The sequence below is a fragment of the Lepus europaeus genome, chromosome 8 (assembly GCF_033115175.1).
Source record: "Lepus europaeus isolate LE1 chromosome 8, mLepTim1.pri, whole genome shotgun sequence".
Taxonomy (NCBI): Eukaryota; Metazoa; Chordata; class Mammalia; order Lagomorpha; family Leporidae; genus Lepus; species Lepus europaeus.
The window spans coordinates 6,022,832-6,039,445 of record NC_084834.1 but is presented as its reverse complement, the minus strand read 5'-3'; the positions used below and the strand labels follow the sequence as shown (position 1 = coordinate 6,039,445).

The 16,614-nt window shown below is 50.9% G+C and overlaps 2 protein-coding genes and 1 pseudogene across 3 annotated transcripts in view; all 3 read right to left on the bottom strand.

Annotated features, from left to right (window-relative positions):
* TMA16 (translation machinery associated 16 homolog) overlaps nt 1-1,452 on the bottom strand; it is a 32,908-nt gene extending 31,456 nt beyond the window's left edge. Inside the window, exon 1 of one of the 2 annotated variants that reach the window (XM_062199362.1) lies at nt 1,257-1,452. In XM_062199362.1, coding sequence (XP_062055346.1) covers nt 1,257-1,259 — 3 coding nt within the window. In that variant the 5' untranslated portion in view covers nt 1,260-1,452. Of the gene's footprint in view, nt 1-304; nt 527-1,256 lie in introns of those variants that run through there. The other variant, XM_062199361.1, reaches the window with a different exon arrangement.
* Nucleotides 1,453-7,418: 5,966 nt separating this feature from the next.
* Nucleotides 7,419-12,204, bottom strand: LOC133765810 (sorting nexin-4-like; annotated as a pseudogene).
* A 2,924-nt stretch (nt 12,205-15,128) lies between these two features.
* On the bottom strand, nt 15,129-15,419 carry LOC133765809 (cAMP-regulated phosphoprotein 19-like). The gene has a single exon (XM_062199338.1). The coding sequence runs from the start codon at nt 15,417-15,419 to the stop codon at nt 15,129-15,131; it is 291 nt and encodes a 96-aa protein (XP_062055322.1).
* Nucleotides 15,420-16,614: the final 1,195 nt, after the last annotated feature.

Here is a 16,614-nt window from a genome sequence, read left to right as displayed (position 1 = left end):
GCCAAAGTATTCAACAAACACTTCCTAACAGGCATTCCCACGGAAGCGAGCACACAGGCGAAGAGCTGGGCACAGCTCCTTTCCCCCTTCCAGAGCTGACATTTCAGTCCAGCTCATGTCTCCCTCAGCAACCCCAGATCACGAGTCACCGACAAACAAGGAGCACAGCTCGGGCAGACTCTCAGACAGCTGCCCAGTGTCCGCAGGAGCTCGGATAACTTCCAGAACTACCAAGAACTGCAAGCTTGTCGCCACCACCGATGTCGCTGTACCAGAAAAGTGACAGGGCCCGAGACGCACTCACGAGAACAGACGTGCGATCACCGGCTTCTACGTCGAGGCAAGAGGACGCCATACAGTCAACGACAGCGAAGCGGCGACAGTCAACAGCTGCAGAACAGTGCCTGCCAACCGGTCCCACCACGCACACGTGGTCACGAGATAGCGCTCTACCATTCCACTCCGAGAAGTTCAGAGTGACTACAAGGGAAACCCAGCATCGTGAGACTGAGCTTACACAAAGTGTACAATGAAGGAAACAAACAGAGCTGCAGACAAAAGTGACTGTGGGTGCAGAGGGACAAGGCAGGCCGGCGAGGCCCGCAGCGCCCGCATCCCACAGCCTCAGCCACTCCTCCTCTTCCGACCCAGCGCCCTGCCGCCGCACCCGGGACAGCCCGGGACCCGCGCCGCGTGGGAGACGCGGCAGGAGCTCCTGTGTCCCGGCCCAGCTCCTCTGGGGGTGAGCCCGAGGGTGGCGGGCCTCGCTCCCTCCCAACTCTGCCTTTCAGGTAAATAAACGCAACTGGGGAGGGAGGGGGCCACCGCACGGCCTGGTGATGCAGACCGAACGCGGGGGCAGGTGCACGGCGCGGGCCTGACTGCAGCTCACAGCGACCAACCCTACTGACGAGAAGAGGAAAAGACAACCACCGGGGCAGGGGACTTTGCTAGATGCACCCCCCGAGTTCTAGACACGCTCCTTCCGCGGGCTACGCGCTCTCCCGCACACACCAGAGCGCGTCGGAGCACGGACGGCACCGGGGGCCGAGGCAGCCGCGGGTGGAGCCCGCCGGGGACCCCCGGCCACGCGGGGCACAGCTGTGCCGAGCCGGCGCTGCCAGGGGTTTACTGAACGGCCCGACCCCGCGTCGGCGAGCGGCCACACTGCGCGGGGCAGGTCCCCGAGCCCCTGCACCGGACCCAAGCTCCGGACGCCGGCTCTAAGACCCCACCCCAGCGACATCAGGGCCTACCATCGCGGCGTCCTCGCGGCCTCCCCGCTCCAGGCCCGGGCGGACGCGCAGACTCTGCCCGCGCCCACGTGGAGTCGCGGAAGCCCGGGCCGGAAGCCGGAAGCCGGAAGCGGGGGGCCGGATGTGCGTTCTTCTGCACCGTCCCCCGGAAGCAGGCGGCCGGTCGTCTCTTTTTGCCCGTGTTGGGCGTTCAAACCCTCAGCTCCGAGCGCAACCCGCTGTGCGTGCTCGCCCGGCGGGCCGGGAGGAAACCTGGGGCCGGAGGGGCGCTCGGCCTGCTGCCGACCGCCGAGCGGGGGACTGACCCGGCTTGCAGAGGCAGTCCCGCTCAGGACCTTGTGCTTGTAGTCCCGGCGCAGGGCGGCGAGGGCCTGGGAGGTGTGCGCGCCCCCTGTACCTGCTGGCGAGGCCGCCCCTCCGCTCCACCCGAGGACCCCTCCCCGCGGGCGAGGCCGCCCCTCCTCCCCACCCGGGGACCCCTCCCCGCTGGTCTAGGCCGCCCCTCCTCCCCACCCGGGGACCCCTCCCCGCTGGTCTAGGCCGCCCCTCCTCCCCACCCGGGGACCCCTCCCCGCCGGCCTAGGCCGCCCCTCCGCTCCACCCGGGGACCCCTCCCCGCCGGCGAGGCCGCCCCTCCTCCCCACCCGGGGACCCCTCCCCGCTGGCCTAGGCCGCCCCTCCTCCCCACCCGGGGACCCCTCCCCGGGGGCGAGGCCGCCCCTCCTCTCCACCCGGGGACCCCTCCCCGCGGGCCTAGGCCGCCCCTCCTCTCCACCCGGGGACCCCTCCCCGCGGGCGAGGCCGCCCCTCCTCTCCACCCGGGGACCCCTCCCCGCGGGCCTAGGCCGCCCCTCCTCTCCACCCGGGGACCCCTCCCCGCGGGCCTAGGCCGCCCCTCCTCTCCACCCGGGGACCCCTCCCCGCTGGCCTAGGCCGCCCCTCCTCCCCACCCGGGGACCCCTCCCCGCTGGCCTAGGCCGCCCCTCCTCCCCACCCGGGGACCCCTCCCCGGGGGCGAGGCCGCCCCTCCTCCCCACCCGGGGACCCCTCCCCGCGGGCCTAGGCCGCCCCTCCTCTCCACCCGGGGACTCCACCCCGCGGGCGAGGCCGCCCCTCCTCTCCACCCGGGGACCCCTCCCCGCGGGCCTAGGCCGCCCCTCCTCTCCACCCGGGGACCCCTCCCCGCGGGCGAGGCCGCCCGTCCTCCCCACCCGAGGACCCCTCCCCGCGGGCGAGGCCGCCCGTCCTCCCCACCCGGGGACCCCTCCCCGCTGGTCTAGGCCGCCCCTCCTCCCCACCCGGGGACCCCTCCCCGCTGGTCTAGGCCGACCCTCCTCTCCCTGCTCTTCAAGGCCTGGGACCCTGCGTCTCCGTCCGCTCCTCCCAGCGTGCAGGGGTCTGTTTGAGGGCTCACCGGGCAAGGCCAGGCTTTGACGCTGCGACCGTGGCCCACCCCTCGCCCAGGCCCTAGTCCAGGGAGGCAGGAAGGAATCCAGACGGTGCCTGCGCTAGTGCTCACCTGCTGCGCATCGCTACGTTAGCAGTCCCTCAGTAGGATTTAAAGACGGGACACACAGTATGTCTAATACACGGCGGAGGTAAATCCCGTTTCACACAGGGTGGGCCACAGAGAGCCTTAGAAATGATGGTGAGCAGAGAGCTGAACGGCAGAGAAAACGTAGCATGGGGAGAAGGCCCAGGCAGGGAGCAGGTGCGCACCACGTGAATGTGCTTCACTCCAGGAGTACATCCCCTGGTAGAAAGTTTGATCTTGGAAAGCACAGTGTATGGGCAGCACATTCTAGTGGTTCTGTGCGAGTTAGGTAACCCTTGCAATAGGTGCTGTGTACACAGACAATACTGAGATTCCAGTTAATCCATAATTTACACCTTCGCTCCATGCTCTAACCACTCCTGTGAATCCATCCCAGTGCCTTCCCGAGGTTTGGTTCAATGTCAGCCAACCCGAGTCACGCACCACTGAAAATCTATTGAGCATCATTCCGGCTATTGCGGCTGTTTCTATCAGCTTTCTTGACTTCAAAAAATGCATAATTTTTTTCCTAAATTTAAAGTTACCAACAACTCAGTAAGACATACACCCTAAACATTTTTTCCCTTTTATTGGGTTTTGAAAATAAAGACTTCATATTTTCCACATTGAGTCAACCCTATATAATATTGATTTTGGACATGTTCAATATACACTATAGCAAATGCAATTTGTACAGCTTAACAGTAAAAATATTGATGGCTAATATTTAATAGTTTAATAGGTAAAAAGCACCATTTGGTAAGCAGAATGAATTCCCCTTCTCCCTCACTCAACACTCCACCCCCACCATAACCATTATAAATGATTTGTGAACATCTTCAGAGATAATTTCCTGTACTTTAACAAATACACCAAGATGTGCACATATATATGTATAAGTAAGGGATGAGGTATTGACACAGTAGGAATACCTGCGTAATTCCCAATCATACAGGAGACTTGGATGTAGTTCCTGGTTCCTGGCTTTGGCCTGGCCCAGCACCAGCCATTGTGGTCATTTGGAGACTGAACCAGGGAATGAAGATCTTTTTCCTCCCTCTGTCACTTTGTCATTAAATAAATACATCTTTTTTAAAAATTAGCTTTTTCAGCTCAAGTATTTGAGCCTGCAATATAATTAGAAAACACTGGCAGAGACAGCACTGTAGCACAGTGGATTAAAGCCCTCACCTGTGGCACCAGCATCCCACATGGGTGCCAGTTCTAGTCCTGGCTGCTCCACTTCTGATCCAGCTCCCTGCTAACACACCTGGGAAAGCTTTGGAAAATGGCCCAAGTCCTTGGGCCCCATAGCCATGTGGGAGCCCTAGAAGAAGCTCCTGGCTCCTATCTTCTGCCTGGCCCAGCTCTGGCCATTGCAGCCATTTTAGGGGTAAACCAGTGGATGAAGACCTCCCTCTGTCTCTACCTCACAAATAAATAAAATAAATCTTTAAAAAACGGGGGGGGGGGTGTGGAAATTAGTGAACTGAGTACCAACAGTCAACAGTTCAGAAAAAAAAAGTCAAAAAGAGAAAGTAGAATAAAGGCAGAAGTTCTTGAAATAAAAACTGAGAAGACCACAAAAGCCAAAAGATGGGAGATTCTTTTTGACAGGCAGAGTTGGACAGTGAGAGAGAGAAAGGTCCTCCTTCCGTTGGTTCACCCCCCAAATGGCCACTACGGCTAGAGCTGCGCCGATCTGAAGCCAGGAGCCAGGAGCTTCCTCCTGGTCTCCCATGGGGTGCAGGGCCCAAGCACTTGGGCCATCCTCCACTGCCCTCCAGGGCCAGAGCAGAGAGCTGGACTGGAAGAGGAGCAACTGGGACAGAACCAGCGCCCCAATCGGGACTAGAATCTGGAGTGCCAGTGCCGCAGGTGGAGGATTAGCCTAGTGAGCCGCGGCGCCGGCCAAGATGGGAGATTTTTAAATAGTCAAGTTGATAAATCCCTACAGGACTGATTCTCTACCTCTCTCTCATTCCTCACCCCCCCAGATAACCAATATCAGATTTGAAACATGGTATCAATTCAGATTAGGCAACATAAAAGAAAACTGTTAGCGAGTGAATGTGTGCCATTAATTTTTAAAATTTAATAGATAAGTTCTTATAAAATATAGCCAATCATAATAGACAAAAACAGAAAACCTGAAAAACTTAATAATCACTTAAAAAAATGGTTGCCGTGAGAAACACCCTCACCTGTCCACACAAAGGACGGACTTGGACTTGAAGTGCAGCAAAAACCAGACTTCATTACCAGTCTTACACGACTGAGCGTCTGTTGTGGAGGCTGGAACGACCAGCGCAGTTTCAGCGAGCAACTTATTCCCTAGAACACAGGTCCCTCCCCCAGTTTCTCATTGGCTGAGTAGTTACACTTTCTGTCATTGGCATCAGCTGTTTTGGCCAATCCCAACATCCTGTTAACCTAAGAACTTTCCAGGTGCATGTAACCTAGCTGTAATGCTAGCTACTTACCACTTTCCACACACCTGCAAGCTGTTTTGATACTAGTTTTCTACTCACAGGCAGACACATTACTTTGAAAATTAATGTCTTTACTTCTTACAATCTATTTCTTTTTACAATTTTCAGTCCTGTTTTTTCTATTTTGATGACCTTCTCTTTACCTTTGAGTATTTCATGGAGTGCCAAGGTAAAGGAAAGGCCAACTGAACTAAAGCACAAGTCTCGGTCCAGCTGAACAGCAACATAACATGGAGGTTCTTTCCCCAATGCCACCAGACGCCAGCCCTGAGTACAAGGAGGGCTGAATAATTGCCACGGTCAGGCTCACCAGTCACATGCAGGATTTGAGTGCAGTCAGCAGTTCTCCCATGGGTTCACTGAACATGGCCTCCTGCCTGGAAAGGCAAGAGGTACGGTCCATGTTTCCTATGGAGAAAGAAGGCATTACCCTAGTCTGATCTTCACAGTGCATGGAGAAGCAATGACAGGCCTTTGCAAGTCTTGTTTCTGCATGCCTCCTCCTCGTGTGGACAACCAGCACGCACTGCATTTATCCCACCCTATGGGACATGGAACCACCTGTGCCTGAAGACATCCAGCTGGGGACTATTACTGGAAATGTGACCCATTCTACGCAGGCATTCCTAGTTCCATACCCTGGACCAGTTTAAAAAAGATGTCCCAACTGAGCTCCTCTCTCCCACAGCTCTTTACTTCGAGGCAATCCATAAGGGCTCCTCGGGTGACCTACGCACTCCCGACGGGTCTTTTACCTCTTTTTAGCTTTCATTCACCCGTCCTTTGACTTGTGTCTACTCTTTTCAGCAGTTCCTATGGCCTTCTCAGTGGTCAGGAGCACATGATAGAGGCCTTCCCACCTGGGAACTGGGTTGAAGAGTCTCTTAATCAACACTCAGTCATGGCCGGTGCCGCGGCTCAATAGGCTAATCCTCCACCTGCAGCGCCGGCACACCAGATTCTAGTCCCAGTCGGGGTGCAGGATTCTGTCCTGGTCACTCCTCTTCCTGTCCAGCTCTCTGCTGTGGCCCAGGAAGGCAGTGGAGGATGGGCCAGGTGCTTGGGCCCTGCACCTGCATGGGAGACCAGGAGAAGCTCCTGGCTTCAGATCAGCACGGTGCGCCGGCCCATTGTGGGGTGAACCAATGGAAAAAGGAAGACCTTCCTCTCTCTCTCTCTCTCACTGTCCACTCTGCCTGTCAAAAAAAAAAAAAAAAAACACTGAGTCACCCAGCTGGAAGTGATGAACCATGAACTCAAGAGTGGAGTCTGAGTATAGAGTCCTTTTCCTGAAGAGGGAAGATGCCAGGGAGTATGATGAAATGACTCCGGATGTCTGATTTTCTACCAGGCCAAGCCTAGGTATCCTCTGAAATGGCCTTAACCCAAGAATTCTTCCTTCTGCAGCTTTTTTAAAAAGATTTATTTGAAAGGCAGAGTTACATAGATAGGGAGAGACACACAGGTGACTCTGGCTGACTCCTTAAATGGCCATAACAGCCAGGGCTGAGCCAGGCTGAAGCCAGGAGCCAGGAACAACTTCTGGGTCTCCCATGTGGGTGGCAGGGGCCCAAGCACTTGGACCACCTGCTGCTGCAGTTCCCAGGTGTGTTTGCTGGAAGCTGGATTGGAAGTGGAGCAGCCAGGACACAAACCCATGCTCATATGGGATGCTGGCACTGCAGGTTGTGGGTTAATGCACCTTACCACAGGGCCAGCCCTCATGCGGGGCTTGTTTTCTTTATCCTGTCATACATAGCTTGGGGACCCCAGTGACTCCCTTTATGTCCCTCATAAGGCCTCTTTTCTTCCAGATTTTCCCAAAAGAATTTAGACCTTCTTGGCCCTTAAGGAATTGTACAGCTTGGTTGAGAGAACAGATTGGAGCTGATCAACTCCTGTGTGGCCTTCCACCTTCACATTCAACCCTCTATGACTTGGGGTGAACCATCCGTGAAAAGCCTCATCCAGTCATGTCAACTGCAGTGACCACTCAGCCCCAACAACTGTCCCCAAAAACCACCTTTTTGGTTCTGGCAGGGGCGGATTCCCAAGTGCTTTTCTAACACCTGGCCAAATCCATCTCCGCTGAACCCCTCCCTAGCTGGTTCTAAATTATGACGCTTAATCTTTTACTTATGCTTCTGTTTGGGGGCACTTCGAAAAGAGACTCCTTTCACAGGATTTTATCTTGCTAAAGCTTTCCTTAGCAGTGGCCCAAACCTGGATTCCCTTTTTGCACATACTGATCTGCACGACTGCACAGCTGATGAGGGCCTCCGTTAAGTCATGGTTCTGTTGCCCCTTGAGACATTCAATATCAGCCCACGCATTTTTAACACATTCTCTGCTTTCCAGATTTTTGGACCTTCATTTTTCTCCTTCCTATACTTGTTCTTCTAGCACCTTTACGCTGGCTTCTCTCTGGGACTTCTTGTCTGAAGAGCTTGGTAGTCACTTCCTTCAAAGAGGATGTTGTCAGTCGCAGTTACCAGTTCCTCATATCGCTGCTTCCTGGGTGCTAAATCCCAAGGAAGTATCTCCAAACCATACTGCATAAGCTCATGCTTCCTGTGCTTATAAGTGAAAAAGATACTCGTTTAGCTGATCTGCTTAATGTTCCAGAACATCACACGTCCATGTGATGAGCACCAGTCTGCAGTCCGCCATGCATTTCTTTCCCTATGACATTCCATTCACTGCAAACTCTCCCATAATTGCCATGCACTTTCTGTGCACCGCAGAGTCCCGCTTCTACTCTAGCTCGGACTCAGAGATGATGTGAGATGACTGTAGTTCATCACTGCAGTGTGACAGCTCAGTAAATCTCTGGTGTGGGTTTTTCGCTCAATGTTGCACTAAGGCATTTTTAACCTGAGTCTGCCTTCAACTGGAACTCAGCTTCGTTCACAGTCTCCTTCCAATTGCCCTCCTGTGTGCCCTGCTGCCCAGGTCTAAGGGACAAGCCCAAAAGGCATCTTTTCTTGCACACTAACCATTTCCTCCTCCTCCTCCTCGGTTAGGACAGCCATTAGTACTTAAATTTGCCCCTCGTTTACTCCCAGTCCTAAACCTAGTCCTATAAAATGGCTTTGGCTGTCTGGATAAAGGATGGGCGCAGGGTGCAAATGAAGTTGAGGAGGTTTTAGCCAGCTCCCACCCCAGTAGTGACCCGGTCACAGTCAGAAACTTGGGGTAAAGGAGAGAGCAGGGGTGCTGGGTTCTGTCCCAGTTACTCCTCTTCCAGTCCAGCTCTCTGTTGTGCCCTGAGAAGGCAGTGGAGGATGGCCCAAGTGCTTGGGCCCTGCACCTGCATGGGAGACCAGGAGGAAGCACCTGGCTCCTGGCTTCGGATTGGCGCAGTGCGCCAGCTGTGGTGGCCATTTAGGGGGTGAACCAATGGAAAAAGGAAGATTTTTCTCTCTGTCTCTCTTTCTCACTAACTCTGCCTGTCAAAAAATTAATTAATTAATTAATTAATTTTTTAAAAAAGGAGAGCATATATCCCTGTTACCCTAACCACTATGCAGCCAACAGGACAAGGTATGGAACCCTGGGAGACAGGTCTGCTCTGTGACTACATCTTATTCAACAGTTTAAATTAACTCAGGTAGTTACTATCTCTCACCACCCTCTTTTTCCCCAGTTGAGAGTCTCATCTTTTGAGAGTTCCAGGGTTCCAGCTGGACGCCTCAAAGGCAAAGGCTCGGTTTCAGCACCCTGTTTTTACCTGGTTATGACTGTTGTAAGAATCTTTGTTCAACATTCCCCTCCCCCACCCTGCCAGGGGTAACACACACACACACACACACACAGTCCCCTTATCCTTTCATAGAAACTTGTGTCTTACTTAGCTCTCCAGATCTACACTTGACTTCTATTCTCCAGCACGTAGATTAGCTGTCCAGGTACTTAGGTTCCTTGAGCCAGTTAGCGGTGTCTTAGCTCTCCAGATCTACACTTGAATTCTATTCTCCAGCACGTAGATTAGCTGTCCAGGTACTTAGGTTCCTTGAGCCAGTTAGCGGTGTCTTAGCTCTCCAGATCTACACTTGAATTCTATTCTCCAGCACGTAGATTAGCTGTCCAGGTACTTAGGTTCCTTGAGCCAGTTAGCGGTGTCTTAGCTCTCCAGATCTACACTTGAATTCTATTCTCCAGCACGTAGATTAGCTGTCCAGTTACTTAGGTTCCTTGAGCCAGTTAGCGGTGTCTTAGCTCTCCAGATCTACACTTGAATTCTATTCTCCAGCACGTAGATTAGCTGTCCAGTTACTTAGGTTCCTTGAGCCAGTTAGTGGTGTCTTAGCTCTCCAGATCTACACTTGAATTCTATTCTCCAGCACGTAGATTAGCTGTCCAGGTACTTAGGTTCCTTGAGCCAGTTAGCGGTGTCTTAGCTCTCCAGATCTACACTTGAATTCTATTCTCCAGCACGTAGATTAGCTGTCCAGTTACTTAGGTTCCTTGAGCCAGTTAGCGGGGGCTCATTCGCTCACATCTAAGCATTTTAGCTCAGGGGATCACTCAAACATTTACAGCAATGAAGAAACCTTGATTATTTGAACTTACAGAATAGAAGAGCTAACTTCAAAAAACTTTCATTTTAATCTATCTCGCACAGCGTTTAACTTCTACAAACCTTAACCTTCCACCATCAAGATTATTCTTGTGTTCATGGCTTTGGCTGCAACTTTGCTACCTACTGGTTCCTTTTAGACAACTTAAAAAAAATCTTTTAAAGGAACACACAGAATTTTAAAACATTAAAGCAGTTTTTGCATCCAGATAGGAAACAGACGAATCATTTTTAAAAGCAAATTTTCTCATTTCCCATTTTCAACTGGCCATCCCCATGTCTGAGTTTCCTGTGTGCTCACCCCTCAGTGGAGACCTCCTGCACACCTCAGGTGCCTACCTGTGCACTAACCCCCTGTAATGGAGGTTTCTTGCACGCCTGGGACTCACTTTGTTCCTCTCCAGTGGACTCCCTAGCGAGAGAACAGAAACTCAGACTGAGATTCTGCACTCTCTTTCTATACCTAGGCTACATCTGAGTCACACACATTTAACTTTCAAAATAATCAAACCACAAGGCAGTACCTAAAATTCTACTTCGGCGTGTGCACAAGGTTGCCTGGTTGCTGAGATATCTTTTTGTTTCCCTATGTCACTTTCACTGTCCTTCAAGTAACAGTCCTGAGCTTTTCTGTGGCTTCTGTGGGAGATGGGGCACCTGACAGAGCAGCTCACCTGACATCAGGGGGATGTGTGTACCCCTCCAAAGCCCCCACTCCACGCAGGCACAGATATTCCAGAGGAGCCCCAGGGTGTAAGAACTAGTCTCACCTGTCCAAAGGATGGACTTGGACTCAGGAAATGCAGCAAAAATGAGACTTTATTGCTGGTCTTGCAAGATCGGGTGTCTGGTAAGTAGACATGCACGCTGGGTGCTGCTCAGCAATTTATTCCTAAGACACAGGTGCCTCCCCCAGTTCCTCACTGGCTGAGTACTACAGGGTCCCACTCTTCTGGCATTTGCCTCAGCTGTTTTGGTCACGCCCACCATCCTGTTTGCTTGAGAACTCTACAGGTGCATGTAACCTAGCTGTGATGCTAGCGAGCTACTTGTGACTTTCCACACTTCTGCAAGCTGTTATGTTCGCTAGTTGTCTATTCACAGCTAAACACTTTTTGAAAATGAACCAAATGTCTTCTGACAGTTACTCAAATACTTTCCCACCTTAGAATTACAGACTCGGAGTTTTAAAATTTTATCTTACATGTAAATAAGAATAGAACAGCACTTCAACATGATAAAAACATGGATTAGAGGTAGTCGTAGTGGGTATCATGTCTTAGTTCTGACTACAAAGAGTGTGTCCATCACTTTGTAAAACATTTGGGCATTATCTACAAAGTTGAAGGGTACACATCCTCTAAGCCAGCAGTGTCCTTCACGGTACATGTCCTAGAACGCCAGCACCTGTCTCACGACATACACACAAGAACAGCAGCAGTGATTTTCATAACAAATCAGAAAAAAATTCATTAACATAAAAGAAAACTGTACTAAATTGTATATAACAATTAAATGAACAAACTACAGTTATGCTAAACAGCACAGATGATTTTAATCATAGTTTAAGAGAAGCAATCTACAAAATATGTGCAAAGCAGGGAGGGCCAGTGCTGTGGCGTAGTGGGTAAAAGCCGCCACCTGCAGTGCCATCATCCCATATGGGCGCTGGGTCAAGTCCCGGCTGCTCCACTTCCAATCCGGCTCTCTGCTATGGCCTGGGAAAGCAGTAGAAGATGGCCCAAGTCCTTGTGCCCCTGAACACGTGTGGAAGACCCAGAAGACGATCCTGGCTCTGGACCGGCGCAGCTCGAGCCGTTTCGGCCAAATGGGGAGTGAACCAGCATATGGAAGACCTCTCTCTCTCTGCCTCTCCTTCTCTCTCCATGTAACTCTGACTTTCAAGATAAATCTTTAAAAAAACATACATGCATATACTATGTAATACTATCTATATAAACGTCAAAAGTGAGGCTAAGTGAATTATACCTTTTTTAAAAATATTTATGTTACCAGTCACAGGGAGGGTGGTTGCCAGAGTGAGTCTCGTGGATTCTTTTCCTCAGCTTAGTATAGAAATATAAAGCCGGGAAACAATTTGCAAAGAGGCAGAAACTTTTATTTGATTGGCAAGGGATAGAGAAAGCATCTGGTGAGAGAGACCAGGAGGAGTGCCCGGGAGGGACACTGGCTTTGAGAAAGTGTCCTGGGTTGTTAAGGCATTACTGTCTGTTCACTGGGTTATCCTATAGGGGGTGCCCATTGGACGGGGGGTTTCATATACTGTATGTTGATTGGCTTGGGGCTCATGGAGATAGCCGGAGTTGCCTGGACACTGTCCATCTCCTTAGGGGCTCAGCACCCCACACCCGACTCTGCTAGCTCTGGGTGAAAGATTGCACCCACCATGAAGGTGTGCCTTAAAGCCATAAGGTCATACAAGATAGCCTGGATCTCCTGGAGCAGTCCGACTCTCCCCAGCTGCTCAGCCCCTTCCCCGGCAGCTCCGAGTGAAATATTGCCTCCACCCCACAGGTCACACACACAGCACAAGAAGCTATTAGTGGGGGAGATGCCAGTTGGCCTGGAGACAGGCTTTCCAGCCACAGCTGGCAGTCTGCTTGTGAAAGACGTTCTTCCTATGTATGTCTGATTCCCTGCCCCACTGGCTGGCCTCACTTTACTTATTTGAAAGGCAGAGTTGGGCCAGCACCATGGCTCACTTGTGGGCTAATCCTCTGCCTGCGGCGCCAGCATCCCATATGGGCGCCGGGTTCTAGTCCTGGTTGCTTCTCTTCCAGTCCAGCTCTCTGCTGTGGCCCAGGAGGGCAGTGGAGGATGGCCCAAGTCCTTGGGACCTGCGCCCGCATGGGAGACCAGGAGGAAGCACCTGGCTCCTAGCTTCGGATTGGCAAAGCGCGCTGGCCATAGCAGCCATTAGGGGAGTGAACCAATGGAAGGAAGACCTTTCTCTCTGTCTCTCTCTCACTGTCTATAACTCTCTCTGTCCCTTTATCTCTCACTAAATCTGCCTGTCAAAAAAAAAAAAGAGAGAGAGAAAGGCAGAGATACAGAAGCAGAGAGAAAGAGCTTTTCCATCTGCTGATTCACTCCCCAAATGGCTGCAACAGCTGGAGGGGGGCCAATCCAAAGTCAGGAGCCAGGAGCCAGGAGCTTCTTCCGGGTCTCCTATGTGGGTGCAGGGGCCCAAGGGCTTGGACCATATTCTATTGCACTCACAAGCCACAGCAGAGAGCTGGATCAAAAGTTGGATCAGCCGGACTTGCGCCAGTGCCTATATGGGATGCCAGCACTGCAGGCGGCGGCTTTACTTGCAAAGCCACAGCGCCAGCCCCGAATTATACCATTTTTTAACATGTAAGTAGTCAGCAATACCTGTGTGAGTTACCTTGATGTTTACTTTATAATTATTCTTTATGCTTCACATTGATATTTTATGCATCTTTGTATTTGTATGCCATACTTCACATGTTAAAAAAATTTTCTGCCAGCACTACGGCTCACTAGGCTAATCCTCCACCTGCGGCGCCGGCACCCCAGGTTCTAGTCCCAGTCGGGGCACCGGATTCTGTCCCGGTTGCTCCTCTTCCAGTCCAGCTCTCTGCTGTGGCCCAGGAAGGCAGTGGAGAATGGCCCAAGTCCTTGGGCCCTGCACCCACATGGGAGACCAGGAGGAAGTACCTGGCTCCTGGCTTCGGATCGGCGCAGTGCAGGCCGTGGCGGCCATTTGGGGGGGGGGGGGTGAACCAACGGCAAAAGAAGACCTTTCTCTCTGTCTCTCTCTCACTGTCCACTCTGCCTGTCAAAAAAATTTTTTTTTCTAACCACAAATATATTAGTTCATTGTTTCTTGAATCCAGTTTTATTATTGGACTTTTTCCTTTGTAGGTGGTTTAATTGTCTTTATGGACTTATTTAACAATACCTGTTGTCTGCTCATTAGTTCCACTGCAGGTGAGAAGATACTGATATTTTCTTACACTTCATTGGTACTAATTGGCCCCTTCTGGAATGTGCATGGCCTGATACTGATAATTCTATTCTCCTGACTCTTCCCCCTTCTATTTTTCACCTGTTTATTAATTTCTTCTGTCCCCTGAGAGGGTTCCTAATTTTATCTTGTGCTCTATATTCTGTTCTTTGATAATATCATACTACTATATGTTCCACTTCACACCATTTTTATTTTTTGAAAGGTGCACAACTATTGTATTTACAAAAAGGGCTCAAAAGGGAATTTAACAGTCAATGCACATGCATATGTCATTCACATCTTAACAACAAAAGGTATTCCAACATTTTAGAACTGGGTAAGAATACTAGCTTCAAAAGCAGCTGTTAAGCACTAGGGTAACAAAGTTACACCAGAATAGGCACATATTGCCCAAGTAAAACTGTGAAACAGGTTGGGGCTGGCACTTTGGCATGGAGGGTAAATCCACTGCCTGCAGTGCTGACATCCCATATAGGTGCTGGTTCGAGTCCTGGCTGCTCCATTTCCGATCCAGCTCTCTGCTATGGCCTGGGAAAGCAGTAAAAGGTGGCCCAAGTCCTTGGGCCCCTGCACCCACGTGGGAGACCCAGAAGAAGCTCCTGGTTCCTGGCTTCGATCAGCCCAGCTCCAGCTGTTGCGGCCATTTGGGGAGTGAACCAGTGGATGAAAACCTCTCTCTCTGCCTCTGCTTCTCTGTAACTCTTTCAAATAAATTATTCTTTAAAGAAGAAAAAAAGCTGAAATGGGTTTAAGGCCAAATAAGTTCAACCACAGAAAAACAAATCTTTCGTAGTCTCATCTAGCTGTTTTTGAATTATCTGACTTTTCTTACAACTTGTGGTCTTAAACTTGTCTAACAAATCCAAAAGAAAAATACAGAAAAAAACCAATACAATAGAGGTTCTGTTAAATGAGATTAACATACAAATCTATAAATAAGATGTAGTAAGTATAGCCAAACTACTAAAATTGTAAAACTTGTTACTTGTTGGAACCTACACTACGAGTTAGGTAATATATACAATTATTTTCAAGTTGATTATGTTGCTCTAACATGTCTTTTTTATCAGTGCACTGTTTAATCAAAAGCTCTACATCTGTCTATTCCCTTACAACAGCAGCACACAAGACTGTAACTGCAAAGCTGTCAGTCCCGCATGACTTAGAGACTGAAAGGAAGTAGTAAGTGGACAGGTAACATAGTAACGAGAAGTGATGGGAATTAGAAGATTAGTGCAGTTCAGCTTTTTAATCAGCTGGCCAGCTTGCTGGTGACAAGGAATGGCTTCCGCTGTGGAAGGTCCCGCGGAGTGGGAATACAGTCCCCAGCAACCTCCTTTTGACCCGGGGCTGCAGTAGGAAGTTGCTTTTTCTTCATTTTTGTTTTGGCCACGTTATAATCCCCAGAATCAAAATATTTTTGCCCTTTGTGCAATTGTTTCCTTAAGAAATCTGAACCTCTGGGCTTTTGTCCCAGATGAGGATACCTTGCTTTTAATTTTGCTTCTTTAGCTTTCTTTGGACTAGTCACTTTATCTTCCATTTCCTTCAGCTTCTCCCCGGGGGCTCTCAGGGACTTCCTGGGACAAAATGGTCCCTCTCACATCTATCTTGTGGTGCCAAGGGCTCCTTGGGAATGGCAGTTTCCAAGTGGAGCCGCCTCTCCCCGTCTTTTCGTGCGGCTTCTCATCATCTCTTCCAGGATCTTAACTATCTCCACTTCCCCGGGCTCCCTCAGTCCCCTTCTCCTCCGCACCCCCTGCCCGGAAGCCACACAGGGTATCCAGGCACTCCAAAGCTCCATGCTGCCTCCCTCCACCCCCTTTTAAAAGATTTATTTATTTGAAAGAGTTACACAGAAAAAGGAGAGGCAGAGAGAGAGAGAGAGAGAGAGAGAGAGAGAGGACTTCCATCCACTGGTTCACTCCCCAGTTGGCTGCAATGGCTGGAGCTGCACCAATCCAAAGCCAGGAGCCAGGAGCTTCTTCTGGGTCTCCTACATGGGTGTAGGGGTCCATGGACTAGGGTTATCTTCTTCTGTTTTTCCAGGCCATAGCAGAGAGCTGGTCAGAAGAGGAGCAGCCAGGACTCGAACCAATATAAGCCCATATGGGATGCTGGCACTGCATACGCCACAGCGCTGGCCCCTCCACCCATTTTTTTTTAAATTACAATACATACACCTGCTTTTTAAAGCAATGTCATATCCTTTTGTACATGTCAACATTCTTTAACTCTTTAGGATATATATTGCATTTATTATGAGTATCTATTCCAGTAAATGTACCTCCTGTGGCATGCGGTATTCAGTGTTGAGTAAGCTGCTTTGTGTGGTGGTTGTCTGGTCATGGAGAGATTCTCTGCACCTGCAGCATGGCACGTATTCCACTGATGGAATTGGCTGTCTTGTCCTGCACTGTGTGTTGGGGAAGTGCGCTAAGTCACTCAGTTGCATCTCCCTTGGAGAATTTAAGAAAGAGAAGGGTCAGTCCCGGAGGAGCGAGCACCAGGGCCCCTAGACCATCTGCTGACAGGAGACTGGGAGGCAAGGATGCGCACAGTCGCTGCTCCTCCCGCTCCTGTTTCCATCAGCTCCCTACCCGAGGTGGGCCTTGAGACCTTGCTTGCCCTGACCGTGCCTCAGAGCACGGGGAGCCCAGCAGTATTTCCCATGGCTAAAGTGAAGCACAAGAGACAAGAGCTGAAGTTGCAATGGCTCATGCTCCCCAGGAGATGCC